This window comes from Mercurialis annua, linkage group LG2 (genome assembly GCF_937616625.2).
Source record: "Mercurialis annua linkage group LG2, ddMerAnnu1.2, whole genome shotgun sequence".
Lineage (NCBI taxonomy): Eukaryota > Viridiplantae > Streptophyta > Magnoliopsida > Malpighiales > Euphorbiaceae > Mercurialis > Mercurialis annua.
Genome location: NC_065571.1, coordinates 1,099,886 through 1,124,413, shown reverse-complemented (window position 1 = coordinate 1,124,413; position 24,528 = coordinate 1,099,886). Strand labels below are relative to the sequence as shown.

At 34.4% G+C, this 24,528-nt stretch overlaps 5 protein-coding genes across 6 annotated transcripts in view; 4 read left to right on the top strand and 1 right to left on the bottom strand.

The window, feature by feature from the left end:
• The first annotated feature begins 564 nt into the window (after window positions 1-564).
• On the top strand, window positions 565-2,485 carry LOC126669716 (60S ribosomal protein L19-3-like). The gene is made up of 5 exons (XM_050363257.2): window positions 565-769; window positions 1,411-1,533; window positions 1,641-1,954; window positions 2,093-2,139; window positions 2,225-2,485. The coding sequence occupies exons 1-5, from the start codon at window positions 658-660 to the stop codon at window positions 2,250-2,252; spliced, it is 624 nt and encodes a 207-aa protein (XP_050219214.1). The 5' UTR covers window positions 565-657; the 3' UTR covers window positions 2,253-2,485.
• A 710-nt stretch (window positions 2,486-3,195) lies between these two features.
• LOC126668922 (phospholipase D zeta 1) lies at window positions 3,196-12,773 on the top strand. The gene is made up of 20 exons (XM_050362154.2): window positions 3,196-3,787; window positions 3,899-4,000; window positions 4,224-4,336; window positions 4,571-4,712; window positions 5,063-5,233; window positions 5,453-5,626; window positions 6,216-6,458; window positions 6,561-6,677; window positions 7,475-7,614; window positions 7,724-7,873; window positions 8,324-8,480; window positions 8,554-9,033; window positions 9,666-9,776; window positions 10,019-10,165; window positions 10,246-10,443; window positions 10,566-10,667; window positions 11,104-11,235; window positions 11,349-11,414; window positions 12,105-12,166; window positions 12,256-12,773. The coding sequence occupies exons 1-20, from the start codon at window positions 3,503-3,505 to the stop codon at window positions 12,500-12,502; spliced, it is 3,339 nt and encodes a 1,112-aa protein (XP_050218111.1). The 5' UTR covers window positions 3,196-3,502; the 3' UTR covers window positions 12,503-12,773.
• A 1,631-nt stretch (window positions 12,774-14,404) lies between these two features.
• On the top strand, window positions 14,405-18,220 carry LOC126667600 (probable protein phosphatase 2C 34). The gene is made up of 6 exons (XM_050360606.2): window positions 14,405-14,605; window positions 15,169-15,430; window positions 16,225-16,533; window positions 17,257-17,374; window positions 17,470-17,693; window positions 17,874-18,220. The coding sequence occupies exons 2-6, from the start codon at window positions 15,188-15,190 to the stop codon at window positions 18,090-18,092; spliced, it is 1,113 nt and encodes a 370-aa protein (XP_050216563.1). The 5' UTR covers window positions 14,405-14,605; window positions 15,169-15,187; the 3' UTR covers window positions 18,093-18,220.
• Window positions 18,213-24,528, bottom strand: part of LOC126667604 (mediator of RNA polymerase II transcription subunit 20a-like) — a 69,668-nt gene continuing 63,352 nt past the window's right edge. The window contains exons 2-6 of one of the 2 annotated variants that reach the window (XM_056104757.1): window positions 20,139-20,186; window positions 19,902-20,044; window positions 19,322-19,608; window positions 19,154-19,243; window positions 18,213-18,549 (exon numbers count right to left, since the gene is read on the bottom strand). In XM_056104757.1, the coding sequence (XP_055960732.1) occupies window positions 18,310-18,549; window positions 19,154-19,243; window positions 19,322-19,608; window positions 19,902-20,044; window positions 20,139-20,152 (774 nt within the window). In that variant the 5' untranslated portion in view covers window positions 20,153-20,186 and the 3' untranslated portion in view covers window positions 18,213-18,309. The remainder of the gene's footprint in view (window positions 18,550-19,153; window positions 19,244-19,321; window positions 19,609-19,901; window positions 20,045-20,138; window positions 20,187-24,528) is intronic. The other variant, XM_050360611.2, reaches the window with a different exon arrangement.
• On the top strand, window positions 20,811-23,988 carry LOC126667602 (uncharacterized). Its single transcript, XM_050360609.2, has 7 exons — window positions 20,811-21,392; window positions 21,492-21,569; window positions 21,662-21,706; window positions 21,807-21,851; window positions 21,993-22,044; window positions 22,805-22,901; window positions 23,549-23,988. The coding sequence occupies exons 1-7, from the start codon at window positions 20,958-20,960 to the stop codon at window positions 23,712-23,714; spliced, it is 918 nt and encodes a 305-aa protein (XP_050216566.1). The 5' UTR covers window positions 20,811-20,957; the 3' UTR covers window positions 23,715-23,988.

Here is a 24,528-nt window from a genome sequence, read left to right as displayed (position 1 = left end):
TTTGGCTAAATATTTCATCGCTCTTGCAACATCTTGATGTGGTTCTTAACCCCTTCTTGTGTAGCTTACCATGCTCGTTTACAAGAGACCTCGTACGATCATGTCGGGCGAGCAACAGGTCCACACTTTGCATGGATGTTGTTATTATGAACTTGGGCCTGTGCATGGGCCATTTTGGAAATAAAATGGGCTTTAGAGAAATGGGCTTGTATTTATTAGCTTTCCAAAAAATCCAAATGTAAATCCAAGAAAAAAAGATTATTCAAAATATAAAATTTAATATCTTATGATTTAATATAAAATTTTAATATAAAAAAAGTAACACATTAAATCGAATTCAAAGTAATTACATCTTCCGTATATTCATCCACTCCACGCAAATTTGCACAAAAAGTTTCGTGGAACTCAAGAAAATTTGACATTAGGGAGTTGAGACCTTGCAAGGAAAGTAAAGAGCTAAAAACAAAAAATTCAGAAACTAAAGGGTTATAAGTACAATATAAAAATCTATCCAGGTCTGTTTATGTAATTACCCTAAGAAGAAAAAGAAAAACCCTAACCCTAACCACATTATCCTATCGCGAGAGTATAAAATTAATTCGGCATCTCAGTCACAAAACCCTTCCAGTTGCCGCACACTCCCGTGAAACAGAAAAAATGGTGTCGTTGAAGCTACAGAAGCGGCTCGCCTCTAGCGTCCTCAAGTGTGGAAAAGGAAAGGTCTGGCTCGATCCTAATGAAGGCAATGAAATCTCCATGGCTAACTCCCGTAAGTTTTTTTAATTTCCATTTCAGTTTTCAGTTCTAGAGAATTAGCATTGAATCTAAAATACTGTGGGAAATTAGGTCTTTGATTAATCTGAATCGCATGTTTGTTTGATATGTAGCTCGGGAATCTGACTCGTATGTTGACTCAGTGAATCAGTAAAAATTTGTGCATTTTTACATTATTTCCACTCTATGTTAGGGTTTATTTAATCACACTAGCTTACTCCCGATTTGCAGCTTGTATAGGATGAACTTTTTAATCGTTGAAATCAGAAATGTGTAATTTTTTGATATTATCGCTGTATTTAATTTTTAATGGGAGATGACAACTGCTTTTTCGACGTTTATTTTTGGAATTGTTTTGAGCAAATTATGTGCTAGATTTCATTTGAATAGAATTCTTGCAAAACTATGTCGTTTTTAAGTTATTTTTTGTTGCAATTTTTTCAAGTTGCTAGAATTAAGCTCTTGTAACTATAGGCTTTATGAATACAAGAATTGATTTAATGTGATTCAGTTAACTTTACTTTAATATTTTCATTTTTGTACATTTTTAAAACCTGCACACACTTTGAATCTACGTAGTTATTGGGTTCTTTTCATGGCTTTTATGTAAATATCTGTTACGTTTGTTAACAACAGGGCAGAACATTAGGAAGCTAGTGAAGGATGGTTTCATCATCAGGAAACCAACAAAGATTCACTCTCGTTCTCGTGCTCGCAGAATGAATGAGGCCAAGAGAAAGGGCCGTCACTCCGGATATGGTATTAGCTTTATAGCTTTGAAATGTGTTTTAGTTAGTACAATCTGAATTGGAATCAGTTCTAGAATTTGGCAAACACTGTGTGATGCTCTTGTTTTGGCTTATCAGGTAAGAGAAAGGGTACCAGGGAGGCTAGGCTGCCTACCAAGATCCTTTGGATGAGGAGAATGCGTGTTCTTAGACGCTTGCTACGCAAATACCGTGAAGCGAAGAAAATTGACAAGCATATGTATCATGATATGTACATGAAGGTTAAGGGTAATGTTTTCAAGAACAAACGTGTACTTATGGAAAGTATCCATAAATCAAAGGCTGAAAAGGCCAGAGAGAAGACATTGTCTGACCAGTTTGAGGCCAAACGTGCAAAGAACAAGGCAAGCAGGGAGAGAAAGTTTGCCAGAAGAGAGGAGCGTTTGGCACAGGTAAGATAAATTAACTCGCAGAAATTTATTATTTTAATGTGCATTTTTGTTTTAAATGATGGCATCCGATCATAAATAAATGACAACTAAGATGATTATTTGTGTAGCATGCAGTAATGTGAATCTTTTGTATTACAGGGACCTGGCGAGAAGGCACCACAAGCGCCTGCCCCTCAGGAGACCGAGTAAGACATCATACAACAAACTTTTTATATCTACTATTTTGTGAATCTTTGTGGAACCTAATATTTTCCCGTCTTGCTCTTTCAGAGTAGTAGCAAAGAAATCGAAGAAGTGATTGTAGTAGGCTCTGGTGAATGCTGAAAGATCATACCCGGAGTTACACTGATGTCTGGTTCCTAGTAGGATTTTGTTGCTAAAGCTACTATGCTTTTTTGTGTTTTGGGAATGTTATATTTCTTTCAAGTATAGAATTTTTGAAGTCCATGAGATGTAGTTTCTATTTAAATGTGGATTATGTTTTATCATGATAATGTAGTCTCTAAACTCAGTGCAGCTTACAATTAAACATGATTACTGTTTTAATTTAATTTCTGTTTTCTCAACTGTTTTCAATTCAAGATCATCGAGATTATTTTGAATTTTACATTCCTTGAATTGATTATGTTATGCATCTCTTCAAAAAATGATTCACAATATGCATGTCTTGTAGAAATTCTTTAGCTTCTCAAGGATCATTACCTTTTTTTATTTATGCACTTGAAAAGGTAGGTTTCTAAACTTGCTAGCAGGATATTTTGATGTACAATAATGAGATTGGCTGTGCATTAATAACAGCCATAATTGCTTTAATTATATATTTAATTCTTGTTTATGAGCTGGTTTGGCTTAATGCAGTATCTAGCATGTGGTGCTTAATCTATTGTTGCATTACAAGCTAATTTCGTTGTCAGAAGAAAATACTGTACAAAATAGACTATCGATCATTTTTAATTATCACTAATACCAAATGATCACGCCTAAATCATATTTAATAATTAAAAAAATTGCCTCAAAAATCAGTATTCACAAATACAAGCTCCTAAAATTTTCCCTCATCAAGTGATAAATAAGAAGCAAATCTGCTACTAACTTGCTGCTATAAGCCAAGCTCGGGGTTTAATTTTACTCATAAACCTCCCCTTTAATTATTAACAAACAATTGTTTTTCTATTATATCTGCCAAAGCAGATCCGTTTTTTTGATTTATCGGCCAAAGCAGATCCGTTTTCTTAAGAGTCGGACTATCCATGAAAACCCAATATTAAAAACTGCAATTTCAAAGCAACCATGACGTGGTTTTCTCTCAAAACTCCAAACACACCAACCCATTTATGTTCTTCAATTTCTATTTCTCTTTTTCACACTTTCCAGATTTGACGCTCTTCCTCTTTGTTTAATTCTTTTCCAAATTTTCACTCACTTCTAATTAAATTAGATCCCAAAACAAACGACAACGAACTTATCTAAAACGACAATTCACTCAATCCTTTTTATCGGATTTAACGACACCAAAACTGATCACAGTTAACATATTATTGAATCGATATGGCATCGTCGGAGCAGTTAATGAGTAACAGTGGACCGCGTTATGTTCAAATGCAATCAGAACCGTCCATACCACAGCACAGCCATCAGCAGCAGCAGCAGCAGCAACAACAACCGCCGTCAGTGATGTCGTCGTTTTTGTCGTTTACTCAAGGCGTCGCGCCTGAGTCTGCTCGGATTTTCGATGAATTGCCAACGGCGGTGATCGTCTCCGTTTCTCGACCTGATGCAGGTGATATTAGTCCTGGTCTCTTATCTTACACCATCGAAGTTCAATACAAACAGGCAGGCATTCTATTTCTTGAGTTCTCTGTAATATTATCAAGAATCTGTTGTTGTCGCTAATTGTTAATTTTAGATTTTAACGTCGATTTTGTTTTTGAAATTGTTTTACAGTTTAAGTGGCAATTATTGAAGAAAGCAGCGCAAGTATTTTATTTACATTTTGCATTGAAGAGACGAGCATTCTTTGAGGAAATTCACGAGAAGCAAGAGCAGGTGTGTGTATATATGTTAAAATGACGTCGTTTCCTTTAACTGTTTTTCATTTATCTGTATGTATGTGTATATATATATATGTGTGTGTGTGTGTATATATATATATATATATATATATATATATATATATATATATATATATATATCCTGTCACTGTTTAGTTGTGTGTTTTTTGATGTATTTTGTTGAACTTTTTGTTAATTGGAACATTATTATATTAAAGGTTAAAGAATGGCTTCAAAATCTAGGAATTGGAGATCATACACCAGTTGGTCAAGATGATGAGGATCCTGATGATGTTGCTTTATTACATAATGATGAAAGTTCTAAAAACAGGTTATTACTTTCCTAACTTGTGAATATATCATGCTTCGTAGCTATAATGAATTGGAATTTTTGCAAAATGATCCAACGTCTATCGTGATTAGTTTTTGTATTTTATTTTTTTATGTTGAACTTGAATGAATTGAGGTTTGCTAATTATGAGTATTATAACTGCAAAAGTAGATTTAACGTATTTTAGAATATCAGAATGAACTCATAGTTCTTATAGGTGGCTTTTTTCTTCAGAAATGTTCCATCGATTGCTGCTTTGCCGGTTATTCGTCCAGCCTTAGGGAGACAGCATTCCATGTCAGATAGAGCAAAAGTTGCAATGCAAGAATATTTGAATCAATTTTTAGGCAACTTGGATATTGTTAACTCCCGAGAGGTATGCTTAGGTTTTTCTTTTTCCAAGTTTGTGATGCACTGATGGTTACTTTGTTTTGTTGCAAGTATCATTCAACATTCAAGTATGACTTGTTTTATAGCTTAATGGAAAACTGAAATACCCTGGTTTCTATTTTGTTTTAATTGGAATCAAAATATGCCAGTTGCTATTCGTGTTTGGATTATTATCACTCTGTCCAAATCTGCAACATTTATTAGAATTCACTGTTTGACTGGCTTCATTTTTCAAACTATTTAATGATTGCCAACTGCTAAGCAATTAAAATAGTCTTTCTGTTTACAACCCTTACCATCTTGTACATGTTCTTCACAATGGGAATTTTATTGTAGGTTTGCAAATTTTTGGAGGTCTCTAAATTGTCATTTTGTCCAGAATATGGCCCTAAGCTTAAAGAAGATTTTATTATGGCAAGGCACCTACCACCTATTCCAACAAATGATAATTCTGGAAAATGTTGTACCTGTCGTTGGTTTAGTTGCTGTAATGACAACTGGCAGAAGGTAATGTAGTCTTTTCCTCTGGAACTATACGATGCTTGCTTGTTTTGGTCTTTCACAGAAGACTGCAGATACATTTTAATATCTAATATATGCTTCTCAATTGCCTTTTACTTTTGGAGGCTGGAATATAATTTGAATGATTAAGATATTCTACTTTATATGGATTCTCGACAAGGGCAATCACACAATTTTTTGTCTTTTTAATTTTGTTATTTTCAGGTTTGGGCTGTACTAAAACCTGGATTTTTGGCCCTGCTGGCTGATCCTTTTGATAGCAAACCTTTAGACATAATTGTTTTTGATGTATTACCAGCTACAGATGGTAGTGGTGATGGCCGGATATCATTAGCAACTGAAACAAAGGAACGCAATCCTTTGCGTCATGCATTTAAGGTAAGTAACACTTGAATCTTATTTCTTTAAGGTGGATTGGTGCTCTATTTTTGTTTTACTTTCTATCTTGTTTAGTCGTCTTTCTACTCATATCTATCCTAATACTATGTTGAAAATGGTGTATCTTAACTTAGTCTGGTGAGTAATTAAGGGGCTTGTAGCTATTATGAACTGAAACTGATTAATATGTTTCACTTTACCGATGGCGTCATCATCTCTGTTTTTTGCTCTATTGATATTAATATACGCAATTGCAGAAAACCAAGAGAAAATAGTTATGAAAGAATTTTAAAACTCATATATTCTCTCAAACTTAAACGCTCTTTAATGAAAGGATACATTTAACATTAAATACTTGAATCAGATAAACAGAACTTTCTTATGCCAGTATTTGTAGTCTCTCTTGGTATTAGTTAAACCTTTTCTAACGGCACTTTAACTAGCTAGGTCTTTTTTTCAGAGACTGAAAACGTGTTCTAGTTTTTTTATTGATGTTACTTCACCAAAGTAGATAATTGTAGGTATTTTTATACATAATGATACTGCACAGATAAATGCACACGCTAACAGATGATTGGAACCTTAAAAGGTCACATGTGGTATCCGAAGCATAAAGTTAAGAACAAAGACTGGTGCTAGAGTTAAAGATTGGGTTGCTGCAATTAATGATGCTGGACTTAGGCCTCCTGAAGGTTGGTGCCACCCTCATCGCTTTGGCTCCTTTGCCCCTCCCAGGGGTTTAACTGAAGATGGGAGCCAGGCTCAGTGGTTTGTTGATGGCAGGGCAGTTTTCGATGCCATTGCTTCATCGATTGAAGATGCCAAATCAGAGGTCTCTCTTTCACAGATCAAGCATGTAGGTTTATTAGTATTTAACATTAGTCATGCATCAGTTAAATTTAAGCTTGGAGTTGTTTTCAAAAAAATTGTGCAGATATTTATTTGTGGCTGGTGGCTGTGCCCGGAACTTTATCTACGACGTCCCTTTCATGCCCATGCATATTCAAGGCTTGATGCTTTGCTAGAAGCCAAAGCTAAGCAAGGAGTTCAGGTGTTTATTAATTTTCTTTTTTATTTTATCATCGCCACTTGAGTGCCATACATAAAGTTGAGTAGTTTGATTTGACCTATACCGTAAATTTTGTTAAGCATTCATCTTGAACCTAAGATGATACTGCATTACGGATTGTTTCTGTGAACATGAACCTTTTGACATCTCCCCAGATTTATACATCTTGATGGTAAAATGGGATTAACCTTTGGGAAGAATGGTGTAAATTATTTAATGGCAATGGATGCTGCAAAAATAGACTTTTAAATCAAGTTATTTAATTTGCTTCAGTCTAAGAGGTGAAATTGAATTGTCTGGTTAAGTGGGCAATTTGTCCTAGTTATATGAGAATTCTAAGTTTGTTTTCCATTGATTTAAACGATATTTTTACTGCTGATAACCTATGGCTATCTGAGAATCCTTGATGAGAAACTGTATTAATTTTCTTCCCCTTATTTTCTTTTAGCTTTAGAAAGTTATGTTGATTACAGTTAATCCGTCTCTTAAAAGAAAATCAAGGAGCATTAATCATTTGTTGCTGATTTTGTCCTTATCCATAATAATTCTGCACCAATTTTACCAGTCAGCTATTTTAAAGGGTAATTAATTTAGATGTATGAATTGTTTTTACTATAATTGATTAGGATAGATAAAATGAAACGGATACAATAACTAAAATGAGGTGTCAAAATCATCGGCAGGAAACATCAAATGAATCGATGTTAGAGACTTTCTTAACTTTTTTGCTCTGATTCTGTTGATTGAATGGTGGTATAATGCAACTCTTGTGACTGCAGATTTACATTCTGCTTTATAAAGAGGTGGCTCTTGCTCTAAAAATCAATAGTGTGTATAGCAAGAGGAAGCTTCTTAGCATACATGAGAACGTGAGAGTTTTGCGCTATCCGGATCACTTTTCTAGTGGGGTTTACCTTTGGTATGCAGTTATCATAATCTTTTCGAGAATTTCTGTTAGAACTAAGTTTTTCTATTATGTTCATTAGAATGTTTCCTTCAGTTTTTATATGAATTTTGATTATATGTAGGTCACATCATGAAAAGCTTGTCATTGTTGATTATCATATTTGCTTCATTGGAGGATTGGACTTGTGTTTTGGCCGTTTTGACACACGTGAACACAGAGTAGGTGATTGCCCTCCTTCTGTCTGGCCTGGAAAGGATTATTATAACCCTAGGTAAGTTAGTACTGTTTTTCAGAATTATTGGATCGGGATTTTGGGGGTTTTGGGAGTGGGGTTGGTGTTAAAAATAATATGATATTCAAACAAAAGTTTTGTTCAGTTAATAGACTGTCTTGAAAATTTGCAGGAACAAGATATTCAACATTAATATGATATAGACTCTGGACCTTAGCATTTTAAGGCACATACTCAACAAAACTGTTTAAATGCTTACCTTAGGATGTAGTATATATCAATATATAATTACTTTATCTTTGCCATCACTGGAACATTATCTACTACTTCATTCACCACCCAGACACCATAAAATGTCTGCTCAATGGGGCCGGGAGTTTTAAAATCTATAGTATCTTGGTGACACTAATTAATACGGATGCTTCTTAATTGAAACATTATATTAGTAAATAAGAAAATTGTGATAAAAAATTGACTTCTCTATGGCAGGGAATCTGAACCCAATTCTTGGGAAGATACCATGACAGATGAACTGGATCGTAGAAAATATCCTCGAATGCCTTGGCATGATGTCCACTGTGCCCTATGGGGGCCGCCATGTCGTGATATAGCTAGGCACTTCGTCCAGCGTTGGAACTATGCAAAGGTCAACTCTGATGTTTGGTTATGGGTTGTTTATAGCAACCTTATTATATTAACTTGAGTTTACATTTTTACAGAGAAACAAGGCTCCTTATGAGGAATCTATTCCATTGCTTATGCCACAGCATCACATGGTTATTCCACACTATAGGGGAAGCAGCAAGGAGCTGCAGGTTGAAATTAAGAATGTTGAAGATAATCGTGAAGGCATGAAAAGGGATGATTCTTTTTCTTCCAGATCATCATTACAAGATATCCCTTTGCTGTTGCCTCAAGAAGCAGAAGGGACTGATGGTTCTGGTGGAGGTCCAAAACTAAACGGATTGGACTCTACTCCAGGAAGAAGTATCTCTCTTACTTTTCGAAAGTCCAAAGTTGACCCTATTGCTCCAGATATGCCAATGCAAGGCTTTGTAGATGATCATGATGCCATTTTGCCACAGTCTGCCACCATAGCTTTGGATTCAGAGTGGTGGGAGACCCAAGAGCGAGGAGATCAGGTTGATTTTGGAGATGAAGTTGGAGAAGTTGGCCCACGTACTTCTTGCCATTGTCAGGTTGGTTGCATTAAAGAATCTTATACTCCAACCAAATATTAGGAATTTTACTGGTAATGAAGCGTGTATTGGTCTCAAACAACTGAGCTGGCATCCAGTAGTTTATTTCTCTATTAGACTCTATTCTGCTTAGTTTCCGCAATTATTTTACACTTTTTACGGCTTGTATTTTATGATTGAATTGGATATTGGAGTAAATTATGGATAAGTAAAAAAAGAACGTAAAATTTGCATATCTTTAGGTTTTGTTAAGTTATCCCAGACACCCATCTTATTGTTTTTTTTTTTGTTAAAAATGTTGATGGAAAAGATGTTTCCAGGTAATCTAGAGTTGAGTGATGTAGTTGGGAGAAAAGATCCCTAAATTGCCGATAAGCATTAATCTAGCCTTGTTTGCTAGCTTCTGAAGTAAACTTAGGCTATTTTTGTATTATTTTCCATTTTATTATTACTTTGTAGCTTTAGCAGGGTTATTACTTGCACAAAACAAAAGGTGTAGTATTTTGGTATTCCATGTTGTGATGAATGTTATTGTTTTCTAATCGCACTGAATGTCTATCCACGAGTGTTATGCATTAGTTATCTTTTTTGTTTTGTGTTCTTTGCCTCCAACAATGATCCTTATTTTTCAGATTATAAGGAGTGTGAGCCAGTGGTCTGCTGGAACAAGCCAAATCGAAGAGAGCATTCACTGTGCTTATTGTTCTCTCATTGAGAAAGCAGAACACTTTATATACATTGAGGTATGATCATTTTTGGGTTCGGTGGATCCAACACACTTAACATCTCCAATAACTTGCTTCATGGAAGGTTTTCTTATTACGAAATAGTTTAATTGATAGCCTTATACATAAGTTTATTCGAGTTTAAATTTTCCTTGTCAATGTGGAGATTTTAGACCTTGAGTTTAGGGAAGCTTGCTAAAGTCTTCAACTTGCTCTTCCTTTTTTTGACTTTCGCTTGTTCTTGGACGGCATGTTCCCAGAATCAATTTTTTATATCAGGTCTTTCAGGAGATGAAATTATACGGAATCGTGTGTTAGAATCATTATATCGGCGTATTATGAGAGCTCACAATGAGAAAAAGTGTTTCAGGGTTATTGTCGTCATACCTCTGATTCCCGGCTTCCAGGTTTGAGTTCTCAACTGAGCTTTCTAGGTTGGAAACTTGTGCATTTAAATTTTTTGATACTTAAACTTTTATATTAACAGGGAGGTCTGGATGATAGTGGCGCTGCATCTGTGAGAGCAATAATGCATTGGCAATATCGGACAATTTGCAGAGGACAGAATTCAATATTGCACAACCTTTATGACGTTTTAGGTCCAAAAACACACGAGTATATTTCTTTCTATGGTCTGAGAGCTTATGGAAGACTTTTTGACGATGGTCCGTTGGCCACCAGTCAGGTAACATCCTCCATGCATACATCTGTTAATGCTTTATTGTATCAACTGTTTTTTATCATGTAAATTGGCTCAACATGCTCAACTATTGCCTGTCTGTCATGTTGGTCTGTTACCATATGCAGGTTTATGTGCATAGTAAAATTATGATAATTGATGACTGCGCAACTTTGATTGGATCGGCTAATATTAATGACAGGAGTTTGCTTGGCTCACGAGATTCTGAGGTATCACTTTATTACATGTTTTTCTTTGGCAATGATTATATGATTTCTTATCAGAACTTTTAAGCTTTATTGTTATGGCTAGGAAATCATGATTATTGTCTGAAATTAAGTGTTATGCAATAGTGTTTTGAATGCTTATGACATCCAGCAATCTTAAAGATTACATTTCAGGTCTTTTACTAAAACATAAAATTGCTGGAATTCACATTATTATGTACACCTACCAAGTTTTAATCATTTCGAGGAATACACTTAAACAAAATTGCTGTTCCCTCGTCATTAAGAATAATGAGAGCGAATCCAAGATCTTCTCTACTTCTCGATTACTTTTAGCGTCTGCTTTTCTTAATTTTACAATGTGGTGGCAAAAAAATGAAGGTTTATCAGCACTTGTTATAAGCTGCTTTTAAGTTGCCACAAAATCTGTTGTTTTTAGATTGGTGTGCTTATTGAAGACAAAGAGATGGTCGACTCATTTATGGGAGGGAAGCATCGGAAGGCTGGAAAGTTCTCTTTGAGTCTTCGGCTTTCATTGTGGTCTGAACATCTCGGTCTTCAGGCCAAAGAGGTTAGTATGCCTATTATTTGTGCAAGTATCAATCAGTAGACGATCAGGTATGCATCATATAATGTCGTGTTGATATTGTGCTCTCTTCTCTCTCTATCTTTCTTTTAATTCAGATGAAGCAAATAATGGATCCAGTAATTGATTCCACATACAAAGACATATGGACTGCAACCGCCAAGGTGAGGATCAGAATAATGTATTTTCTGTCTGGTAACCTATTTACAATTAGCTCTTCTAAGGTTGGCTAGTTAAAACTTGTGAAAAAGGCATCGACTTGGCTGAGTTGTAGCTCTCATTTATACATGTTCAAACAAACATTTAATAAAGGTTCGTTTCGCCCCTCCAGTTTGGCACAAAAGATAAAAAGCATTCATATTCGTGGTTTTGGACAAAACACTCACAGGTTAGAATTTTGGGTCAGTTTATACATTTGACCATCAAAAGTGACGTCAGATTAGGGTGAAAACTGACTCAAAATTGACAAGCTGGTTTATTTGTCCAAAACCACAAACTCTGGACTCTTTTGATCTTTTGTGTAAGTTGGAGGGGCAAAAAGAACCTCTTTTGTACAAACATTAGTAGAGGAACTTATGCCATGACCTCTATGGGTCAAAGTTACCTGTCCGAGTGATTTTTTCTTATCTTAAGTGGATAAATATGGGTCAACATTACCTGACTGTTCCGACTATCTAGAACCTAGTCAATTGTTCTTTGACCACAGTAAAATTGTGATTCAACCAACTTGGTCACTTCCCGGTAGCCTGTTTCTATGTTATGAATCAACATGTTGACATGCCTGTTTTCTATGTTATGAATCAACATGTTTTGTTCGATATTAAAAATCGTGTACTGTTTAATTCATTTGACAGACAAATACCACTATCTACCAGGATGTGTTTTCTTGCATTCCCAATGATCTTATGCATTCCAGGTATTTATTTATTTATACATTACATCTTTGTCCCTTCCCCCCTTGTTTGTCCTGTCTATGTATTGTCCTAAGCAACCAAATATCTACAGAGCTGCGCTTAGACTAAACATGGCCTTCTGGAAGGAAAGACTCGGCCATACTACTATCGACTTAGGAATAGCCCCGGAAAAGCTCGAATCATACCAAAACGGAGACATCAAAAATCATGATCCGATGGAGAGACTGCAGACAGTACGTGGTCATCTTGTTTCTTTCCCTTTGGATTTCATGTGCAGTGAAGATCTAAGGCCTGTATTCAATGAGAGCGAATATTATGCATCTCAAGTGTTTTACTAGTTGCGGAATAGCTGAAAGTTATCCAAACTGTCGAGCAGCAGCTTACCATTCCTCTTGCGAGGGAATGCTGTCATTCCCAAGTCTTTTCTTTCTATCAATCTAACTTGCATATAGATTAGAAATAGAGATAAGAAACTGATGAAAAACGAGATGGAGGCAATTTTATCATCGCATTTACAGAAATGTTATACGAGTACTGTTATACCAAATCAAAAAATATACTTGTGTAATCAGTAATAAATGGCTACACCCTGCACGAGCAGTTCCCTTCTCTTTTTTTTTTGTTCCTTTTTACTATTTAAAGTTAATTTTATAAATTTGTAATTTCTTGCAATTGCATAATAAAGCAAAGGTGCATAGAACTACATGGAAAGTGTTTTTTGGTTGCCTGGTTCAAGGATAATGGGCGGAAATTATAGACCCCAGGCAGAAGAATATGCACTCCTTTATAATTTGGTGATTGAATGAATGTCAAAATCAGAAATATTTTATGGTGCTGTGAAGATTGGAATCTACCAGAATTTAGCTGCAAAGTGGCATGTCAAATAATCTCATGTTATCGAATATCTTTCTCCACTATTCCTAACTCATTATTCGAGTAGTTATTGTCATGTCCGGTGAGCAAACAGTCGTTTTCGGATAAAATATTAGTAGATGATACAGTTAAAATCAAATTAACTGAATTTATAAATTATTTTAACTAAATTAAATCTGAACTAACATTTTTATTGAATTAGCTAAAATACTTAACCAAATTTAACCGAATTGTTTGGTTAATTCAGTTAAACTAATTTTTGCTCTGGCCTAAATTTCCTGCTATGTATCCTTTTGTTTCCTTTAAAATTTATGTTTACGATTGCTATGTGTCTTTTCACTAATGTTCGCAAGGTCCCATTTTGGTCTCAGTAACGTTAACCACAAGTTTATAGCCATTATCATCCGTTTTCTTTGACCTATCACAATTCATAGTTATCATTATCCTTCTCATCATTATCACAGAAGCACTAATGATTTTTTTTTCTTCTCTTTAGAATATTTCTTTCATTTTAAATTTAAGATATGGTCATTACCATGAAATAGATTTAATTAATACTTGGATTATCCCCATCACACTAATTTATTTTTGTAGAGTTAATTAATTTTAAATATTGTATATCGACTGGTTATCAATGTTTTTGAATTTTCTTGAAAAAAAAAGTAACAAGAATATGTTTACAATTAGTTTAAATAACACAAGATTCTTTTTCATATATGTACATATATATCGTTATAATCTATATGGATTTAGCTAAATGGTTTGTTACACCTATGCACAAACCTTATTTTTTATATTGACAAAAACTCTCCCAATCAAACATTTCAATAAGCTTGTTTTAATCATTTTATTATCAGCAGTTCTTGAAGATATACAATTTTATTTGCAGTGCTCTTCCAACCATTTATTTATTATAGTTTAATTACTATAAACTCAACCATTTTCAGCCATTAACATATTATATTTTAATTACTAAACTCGATCTTTTTCAACTATTAATAGACCATATTTTAATTACTATTAACCCCATAGCCACTATTAAATAAATATATGGATTTTCTTATTTATTTATTTAATTGACATCACAAAAAGCATACACATACAAACCAATAGGCCAATTTGCAAATATTTTACCGACCATAATAAATAATTATATTTCAAACGATTTTAAATAATCTTAGATAAGTCATCATCCAATGAAACATTATAGTATCTTAATTAAACCAAATGGCCCCGTCTGTCAAATACTTTGTCAATGTCCAAACTGTCCATTACTTAAAGATATAATGTAAATAAAAGCAGTGGTATTATAGTCATTTTACAATACATCCGACTTACAGTTGCTGCAAAGCTATATATTACGTAGTAATGAACTTGAAAAGTCTGTAAGAATTAAGAAAACAGCAAATGGAGTATAAGCAACCAGAAGAACAAGAACTCTTTGCATATCTAAGTAACAGATTAACTTGCCGATCAGGTGACGTCATATTTCAGCTGGTTAGAGGTGTTTTCCGGCAAAATTGATCTTGCTCAAGATTTTCTGAACCAAGTTATACTCGAAGAACAAGGTAAAAATATTTTTCTTGCTTGTTGAGATTTGTTTCTTTCAATTAATATAAGATTAATTGAAAGGTGTTCGGGGTATGATCGAGTCGAGTTGAAATACTGACAAGCTCAACTCGATTGACTCTAAAATCTAGAGCTTGAACTATCGAGTTTTATTTTTGGAGTTCGAGCTCGAACTTGATATAGAATAACTAAAACTCGAGTTATTTTATTATAATCCGTATAGATATTTAAAATTAAATTTTATATAAAATGAAGGTATATTATAATTAAATATAATCATAAGGTAACAAAATTAATTAATTAAAATTCGATTACGATTGCGGGTTTATTGAGGCAAAGTATTTTGATATTCGAACTCGGTTCATTCATTAACTCGAGTAGCTCGAACTCGAGTTTGCAATGATATTAATAGAATCAATTTCGAGTATTTATCAAGTCAATCCCGAGTAGCTCGCGAGTTGATTCGACTCGTTAGTTTTTGTTATTTGTTTTCTCTTGAACAAGTTCAGGCAATTTTTGTAATTGATGTAAAATTAAAAGATTTGATTTATTTTGTGATTAGGGTATAAAAGAACAAAGAAATGGTGAATTTTCCATCAATTTTTGATGGATTGGCTAGAAGTGTATCCATCAAGAAAGGAAAAAATTTGCATAAAGATGTTGGAAAAGAAGCTGCACAAGCTTTGGCAAAGGATGCAAAAAAGAATGAGTTAATGTTAAGTTCTTCAGGCATTGTTAAATCTAACAACTCAAATAATTTTGCTTCAGTCTGTTCTAGGAGAGGCGAAAAAGGAATTAATCAGGATTGCTTCATTGTGTGGGAGGTATGATAATTCACATATTGAATTCTAAATTTTCCTAAATTGAAATTTAATCATTGATGCTGAAGGGATCTTGAGTCCGATCCCGATCGATCCCATGACTAAAACTTGTCTCATGTTAAGGGTGTAAACGAGTTGAGCTGAGTTCGACTTTATTTAAACTATTCGACCTCAATTCAAATAAATTCGATCAATGGAAAAAGTTATTGTGTATTTAAGATATTGTTTTATTATAAAATATGTAACACATTTAAATTTTTGGAAAGATGATTTTGCATATTCATAACTTTAACCGTTTTAATGGATTTTTTAAACAAAAACTTTGATAGTCTGCTCCGTTAATTTTATGAATTTGAACAATTATATCCATAACATGTCCTGTCCGACATGGATGGTTTACATGGAATTACTTAATTATTTCATACAGAAAAGAGAAACTTTATAATTTTAATTTAATTGAAATCTATATACAATTGGCTCAACTCGTTAAATTGATGAATCAGACTTTCCAAATTTTATTATAGTGATTTATAGTATCAAAATGGTCAAATTTCTTATTTGCCTAAATTTTACATATTTAGATTGTCCAAATTTTATATAAAACATATATTTAAACTAGCTAACACGCACAAATCTCTTTACCTAATACTCGAGCTGAATCTCGATTCAAATTTTTTGAGTTAATTGTAAATTTTTTTCTAGTCGATTTTGAATTACTTGCGAGTGTTCGCAACTCATTTACAACCCAATCTAATATAATCTACAATATTTTGAGCTTGGATTTTTATTTTATGTAGGAATTCGGATGCCAAGAGGACATGATATTTTGTGGGATTTTTGATGGACATGGGCCATGGGGACATGTGGTTGCCAAAAGGGTTAAGGAATCTGTTCCATCTCATTTGCTATGCAATTGGCAAGAAACTCTTGCTCTCACATCACTTGATATGGATTTCGAAATGGATTTTGATAGAAATTTGCATCAATTTGATATTTGGAAGCAGTCTTTTCTGAAAACTTATGCCACAGTTGATCAAGAACTTAAGCACCATCCTGATATTAATGCCTTTTCTAGTGGTACCACAGCTTTATCCATTGTTAAACAGGTACCCCTCATTTTTAATGGTCAAAATCAGTATTTTAAAAATCAAATCGGTTTGGCCATCGGATCATGATTCAACCATCAGCTTAACCGATTCAATCATCAATTTAACCAATTAAAAATGAAAAAGGTTATACAATATATATAGATAGATAGATAGATAAATTGCAATTATGTATTTCTATACTATATATTTAAATTTTAATCACACATAAAATTTCAATAGAAATTCATTTTGCTCTTTTAATTTGACAAAATGAAATCAAAACAGTTCAAGTTTGTGATTTTGGACAAAAACACCAACAACTTGTCAATTTTAAATCAGTTTACATCTTTAACTATTAAAATTGACGTTGGATTAGAGTGTAAATTGAGTAAAAATTGACAAGCTGTAAGTGTTTTTTTATCCTAAATCGCGAACTTAAACTCTTTTGATATTTTGTGTCAAGTTGGAGGAGCAAAATGAACGTTTGTTATGTAAAATTCTAACTAGCAATTAGCAAATAGATTGAAAAACATATCAACGGTTTAACATGTTAAATGATTCCTGTTTTTTATGAATTTTTCCGATTCAATGAGGTAGAACTGAAAACTCGATAGGAATAATCAGATTGGACTGGTCTCCTTGAACCAGTCCGTCTTGTTCGGTTTTTAAACATTGATAAAAATGATAAACTTTAGCATTTTGATTTTTCATGTCCCATATTTGACATGTTATGGTCATCAGGGTGAGCATCTTGTTATTGCAAATATTGGAGATTCTCGGGCTGTCTTAGGAACAATTTGTGATGATGGAAATTTAGTGCCTCTTCAGCTTACCACCGACTTCAAACCTAATTTACCTCGTCAGTATTTTTCTCCATCTCCCTCAACATGCAATTAATCACCATTTTTTTCCGACTTAACGATTTCTGATCCTTTTTTACGATGATGATTGTAGAGGAGGCTGAACGAATAACACGTTCCAATGGTCGAGTGTTCTGTTTGGACGACGAACCAGGGGTGCATAGGGTCTGGATGCCAAATGGGAAGAGACCAGGGCTAGCTTTATCAAGAGCTTTTGGTGATTACTGTGTTAAAGATTTTGGACTTATTTCTATACCTGATGTTACCCAAAGAAGCATAACAATCAGAGATCAGTTTGTCATTTTAGCAACAGATGGGGTGCGTAATTTTTCCTTACATCTATGTAGCTCGAAAACGGAAACCTTAAAAATAATAAGTATAAGAGTTTCATGATCATTTCTAGAAACGGACGTTGAAACATAAAACTCAACAAGTTTCGGTGTAGCACCCTTCTCGACATTATACAGTCTGACTAATTTAACTTAATGTTTTTCGCAGCTGTGGGATGTTATTTCCAATCAAGAAGCAGTGCAGATCGTTTCTTCAACCCCGGATAGGCAAAATGCAGCTAAAAGCTTGGTGAAGTCTGCTGTTCGTGCATGGAAACATAAGAGAAGAGGCATCGCAATAGATGATATCTCAGCCATATGCCTCTTCTTCCATGATCCACCGTCTCAAAAGATAGAACCTTCTACAGTTTTGAGACAGCATAAATGACCGTATTTGGCCAATGGCTAACTATGGAGGCTTTTACAATTCCTACAGCAGATGCTATATGTAAATGAAACTTTATATATGTAGAGAATTGGATAAATATAAAAGTACCTCGTCAGGTCGTAACTCAACTGGATGTCCATATCGAGCATTATTATCATAACATTAAACTTCCGAGCAAAAGCGGATCAGTTTTACAATAAAACATATATTGATCTTGCTAGTTTCTGCCTGCCTGTACTGTCTGTGTTGCGATCAGCTGAGCTACAACAGTAGCATACTGCAGAGCTGTATGTTGCGAGCTATACTGATCTAAGAGACCGTAGTCACTAAAGTTTGGTTCTATATGCACAAAATGTCCAGGTAGTGATCTGTTTGAGATAGTCTCTTGCCATATTTCTGTGAAATCTTCCATGATTGGCCTCGCTTTCTCTATTGAAGATATGGGCATATACTCCACCTTCAATGAACAACTTCTATTAGAATGGATCATGGTTATCAATGACCAACCAAGTTCAGCATATAATACAGAAAGATGCTAAAAATTTCAATCAGAGAGATCCTGAAAATGTAGATTCATAGTCTGAAGATGACAACTTATAACATACCTAAAACACGTAAAAATTTACTACAAAGCCAGACTAGTAGAGTATCCTATTAATCGCTCTGTCACCGAAAGATGAGTGAAATACTTACCTTTTCAGTTGCTAATGACATTAAGCATACTTTCTGCTAACCATTTATTTTGGTTACAGAAATCTTAAGGTTTTATCCACAATGAAACAAATCGTTAGTAGTTTATAATAAGTACTGTGAATCATGCTGCTAAGCTACTTAAGAAGCCAATTTCTGCTTTTGTTCAAATCTTCGAAACTTAACGCAACTAAAACATCCACTCAAAGTAAATTCCTCGATACGCAATAAAATAATAGTAACTAATATCAATTTTATGCACACCTCAAACTATATTAATGAGAAAAAGCTAAGCATTAAAATAGACCAAAAAATGAACGAACTCGACATTTGGAAAATAAAATATTTACATGATGATGCAATCGCGTTACCTCCATAACAATTCCTCTCAGATTCTCAGAATGACTGTGAACAACTTTTCCTATTCTCAATTGAAAATCACCAAGCTGATACTGAAACCCCTGCATACATCATCACATATAAGAAAGATGACCACAAAAAAAGAAAATAAACAAAAGAAATTAAGGTTAAAATCTCACTTCAAGAAGCAGCGCAACCCTAGATTTATAAGATTGAAGTTTCTCCATTATAGTCTGAATTGAAGAATCAGCTTCAACAAGTAACCTCTGACCTCTGATCATAAAATAATACTTATTCGGCTGGTCAGGTAATGATATCCCCAAGAAATCTCGCGGAAATTCCTGAGCTAACGACTGGTCTATTATATCAAAATTAAAATTCAAAACTCCGATTTCTTTTCTAAAATTTAGATAATAAAGATATGAATGATCAACAACCTCGAAGCATTCCTGAGCTAACGACTGGTCTATTATATCAAACTTGAAATTCAAAATTCCGATTCTTTTCTAAAAATTAAACAATAAAGATATGAATGATCAACAAACTCAGAAGCATTCCTGAGCTAACGACTGGTTAATTATATCAAAATTGAAATTCAAAGCTCCGATTTCTTTTTCTAAAAATTAAACAATAAAAATGTGAATGATCAACAACCTCGAAGCATTTCTGAGCTAACCGACTGGTCTATTATATCAAAACTGAAATTCAAAACTCCGATTTCTTTTCTAAAAATTAATAAAAATGTGAATGATCAACAACCTCGAAGCACGGGTTTATAAGAGGTTAAAGCAGCTTTCCATCTTCCTTCTTTGACCCCATTAATGGTTTCTGCACATTGAGAGACTTCGTTTAGGATTTGAGTGTTTACTGTTGCTCCTGCATTTGGTTGCCAATGTAATACCCTGAAATTCATTGCCAATTTTAAGCGTTAAATTCAATTGCTGCATAGGAAAAATTGGTCTTGATTTTTTTTGATTTAGGGTTTGGAAAGCTTACCATTTCAACGGCATCGTTTAAAGGGAGAGTGGGAGATTTGGCGACGGTTTCCGCTCAGTTGGTGACTTTTCGAGCGGGGATGAGATTTGTGCGAGGACAAGAAGGGGCAAAGTATCCCTCGAGACTGATTTAAGAATTTCAAAATAATTATAATAAATGATCAATCCGGCCCTCAAACTTGTATCTCAAAATCAAATAAATATGTTTTAACTATTTTGAATCAAATAAATTCAAAAATTTATGTTTTAGAATCAAATAAGTCATTTTTAATTTTATCAATCAATTACATCCTCAAGTTCTCTTAAATTAGGTCAAGTAACTTTAAAATTGTATACTTCCACACGGATTTATTTAACTCTGAGATACAAATTTTGGGACCTAATTGGTTAAAATAATATATTTGACCATAAAATATAAGTTTGGAGATCTAATTGACTCAAACGAGTTAGAATGTAGTTATCTGACACCAAAATATAAGTTTGACGACCGAATTAATCCTTTTTTCTTTGATAAATTAAGGAAATACGGTCATATATGCCTCTAATATTTACACTAAGGATCATGCTAACCTGTATTTAAATGAGGGCTTCAATGAACCTTTAAAAACGTGAGGGATATATATGTATTCTTTTGAACTATGAGGGCATAGATGATACTGAGCTAAACGTTAGGAGCATGTATGACCCTTATCCCATTGTAACTTATAGTTGACAAAAGTACCCCTAAACGGAACCGAATTTCAGCTACACTACTCACCGTCGTCTCCTTTTCCCCGTTCATCGTCAACGCTACTCTCCATCTTCACCAGCTTCCTACTATATGACTCCTACTCTCACTCTCCAATTTTTCCACTCTCCACGCACTTTTCGCGCGAGTCCAATTCACTCTCCGATCACCTTCGCCTCACCACCACCACACTCTTCATCGCAATTTGCTTTTCACGAAAAAAACCACCGAAAAACTTTCCTTCAACAACAACAACAGAAAAAATCATCGACAGTAATGTCCTCGTCAATTTCTCAACCTCCACCGGTACCAGAACTCGCCGACGATTCCGATTTCCATAAACTTCTCTCTCCCGCCGGTCTCATCTCCATCTGCGGCTTCGGTTCTCTACTCTCAGAGAAAAGCGCAAGAAGTACATTTCCTGATCTGCTGAATTTTAGAGTTGCGAGATTAAGCAATTTCCGGCGAGTGTTTGCTCACGTGGCGCCTATTTTCTTCCAACGTGGCATCGCCAATCCTGAAACGAAGGTTGTTTTTCATTGTTTATTGTTTCAAACTTTAAATGTTTTTTTTTACTAATTTGAATGTGTAAGGTTTTGTTAAAATTTGTTATTTTGTTTATTGCAGGAGATTTCAAGCTTGAGTGTGGAGCCTTGTGAAGGTGAAAATCTTGTAGTTACAGTGTTTGAGATTGTTAAATCGGAGGTGAACTGTTGAATTAAAATGAGCAAGAATTAAGTTATTTTTGTTGTATGAAATTAGTTTTGGTAGCTGAAATTTGTTTGATGTTTAGTCAGATTCCTGCATTTATGGAACGAGAACTCGAGTTTCGATTTCTAGCTGTAAGTGAGTTTCTTTAGTATGTTACATGTGATTTCATTTTACTTTTCAATGAACCATTTTGTTAACTATATTGTTGATTTTGTGTTAACACTATGGTAGGTTGTCCCTGAAACACTAGATGGCGATAAATTTGATAATCCAGCGGTATGTAATGCCTGATGATTGTTGTTTTCTCTAGCTTTCTATTTCTATCTTCAGTTTTAAGAACAGATATATTCTTTATTAATCGTCTTTGCATCAGTACATGATTTAATTAACAGACTATTGGTTTCGATATGAATGCAGGTTCTTTGTGCTCGCTACAGTGATGAGGAATTTTTCCAGATTAGATGCAAAGGTGACTTTATTTCTTGTTCAAAAGGAAGCTTGAAAATGTTAGATGTCGGTAGTGTTAGTTCGTAGAGATACATTTTCTGGTTTTCTTGTTTAGGTATTTCTTGAAGGCTTATCCCCTTAAAAACCCCTCACCTTTTACCCCCAATTCATTTGTGCCCTCACGTTGCAAAACCACCAAATATACCCAAATTACGACCTTTCACTTTCAATTGTACCCTCAAGCATTAAATTGATCTCTTTTCACTTGAAAAAATAGGTTTATTTTTGTTTTAAATAGAATATTAAGTCCTATTTTAAAATATATGTTAAAATTTAAAGTATTGATTTGAACATTTTTCAAGTGAAAAGAGGTCAATTTAATGCTTGAGGGTACAATTGAAAGTGAAAGGTCGTGATTTGGGTATATTTGGTGGTTTTACAACGTGAGGGTGCAAACGAATTGGGGGTAAAAGGTGGGGGGATTTTAAAGGGATAAGCCTTTCTTGAATGTGTAGCTGGCGTTTATGGGATCTGCAAAATTTGGAGCTTTAAAGTTTTGAAATTTCAGTGAGCTGAGTCCAAATAAACTATATAAGGTTTACATCGTTCACTGTATAGCAACGTGCAAGTCCATCATGATGTTGTAACTTATGTTCTGTATCAAAATGCCTTTAGCAGCTGATATCAAAAAAATTCATTTCTTAACAGTTAGCTCGTTTTACTCTAGCTCAACCATACTAACACATGGTGATGTTATCATCTGCCTTATATGGTTTGTGCAGGAAGCAAGGAGATTTATTTTGAGCATTATGGTAGATTTAACATCGAAAAAATATGGAGAGATGATATCTTACCTTGCCGTGCTTATCTTCGACACTGGTTAGTGACTACTAGTTTGATATAACTACTGTATTAAATTTGCAAATTTGTTCTCGTCATGGTATTATACACATCAGACATGAAATTAATTGAGTTTCTTGCTGACATTGGCGTACTTCCCATATAAAACCATATATTTATCGACGCGTAGATGATAATCGGAGGATTAGCTCACATCTTTAACACAGCATTTGGTGTTGGTAACTGTTCCATAAAAGTTTAACAGTTTATTATTTGTGCACATGAAAGGCTATGTACAGCTATACTTATGGGTAGCTCTAATAAGCTATGATCGTTAATGGTTTTGCATTCCAGGATCAATTGTGTATCTTGTTGTGAGCAACATTCAGTTGAATGAAACTCCAAACGATGAACTAACTCGATCTAATCAATAGCGGGGGATTACCAACCATACACTTATCAGTATTGAATCCTCAACAGTCTCTGGTGTCTTTAGTGGATGGATCCCTCATTTCTGTCATCATTCATTCTATGTAAATGTGTCGTTACTACTCAACATGTTTAGGACTTGGAATCGAATTAGTTGAAGGCATTTTGTTTATTGAATTCCAATGATTTCCTTTAAAAACCTTGTTTCCTATGCAATAGTGTTGTTTGTAAACTGATGGTGATAAAATGCAATGCAGTGTATTAGCAGCGAAGAATCTCGGTAGTGCAGCTTATGACAACTTTCTGGATCACACTTTCCTCGGAGATCGTAAAACAACCATCCGTGAATATCTTGCAACAACAGGTGCAGGTATAATGGAAGAGGAGCCCCCTGAGTCTCTCAAGAACCGTTACGGTGGCTGACGAGATAGCAAATGGTAGAACCGGACACCATAAAGGCTGATCTTAACCTTCAACATTGGTTAACTGGAATATTCCAAGCATTACATGTTCTAACTTTTATAGGCCATGAACCCATGATTGAAGACAAGTTGAAAGTATATTATACAAAAGATAAATAAAGTTTTTGATCTATTTCTAATTTGAAGCTGTAATTTCTGTTGCAAGCAAATACAAGAATCATAAACTCTTAAGAGTAGCAATGACTACTCTAGCAATTTAATTCTCCATTGAATCAGTCATGATTTGAATTTTTGGGCGTGGCTAGTTTCAATCGAACAGGTATTTTGTTTGAACTTCATAAAATCATTAAACCTATGAAGTCAATGCGAATTTTTGTGTCAAAACGTTTGCCCGTCCCACATCGGTAAATCAAAGATAGTCAGTTTGTAGAAACAAGAATAAATAACGCGCATGGCATATGTAAATGGTTTACCTGTCCTGTCAGGGGTGAAAGGCGACTCGCTAATGATCGTTTAGTGACGGCGGGTCGTGCCGACACCTATTACAATCGAACGCACATAGGCGAGCGGGTTCTGCCCTACTTTTAGGTGGTCCTGCCCGTCAATTTTTGGAAGCCTTCTATTGGAGGGTTCACCAATTATCAAGTCTCATTATTTCTTAATTAGCCATGTCCACGTTTATTGTTGTGATGATTAGGATTAGATATCATTCAAATTATTGTGAGTTTTTTAAATCTATTAAAAGATTAAATATGGGAGTATTACATCCCTAGCAAAACTTCCATAATTTAAAATGTTACTATATAATTCTTATT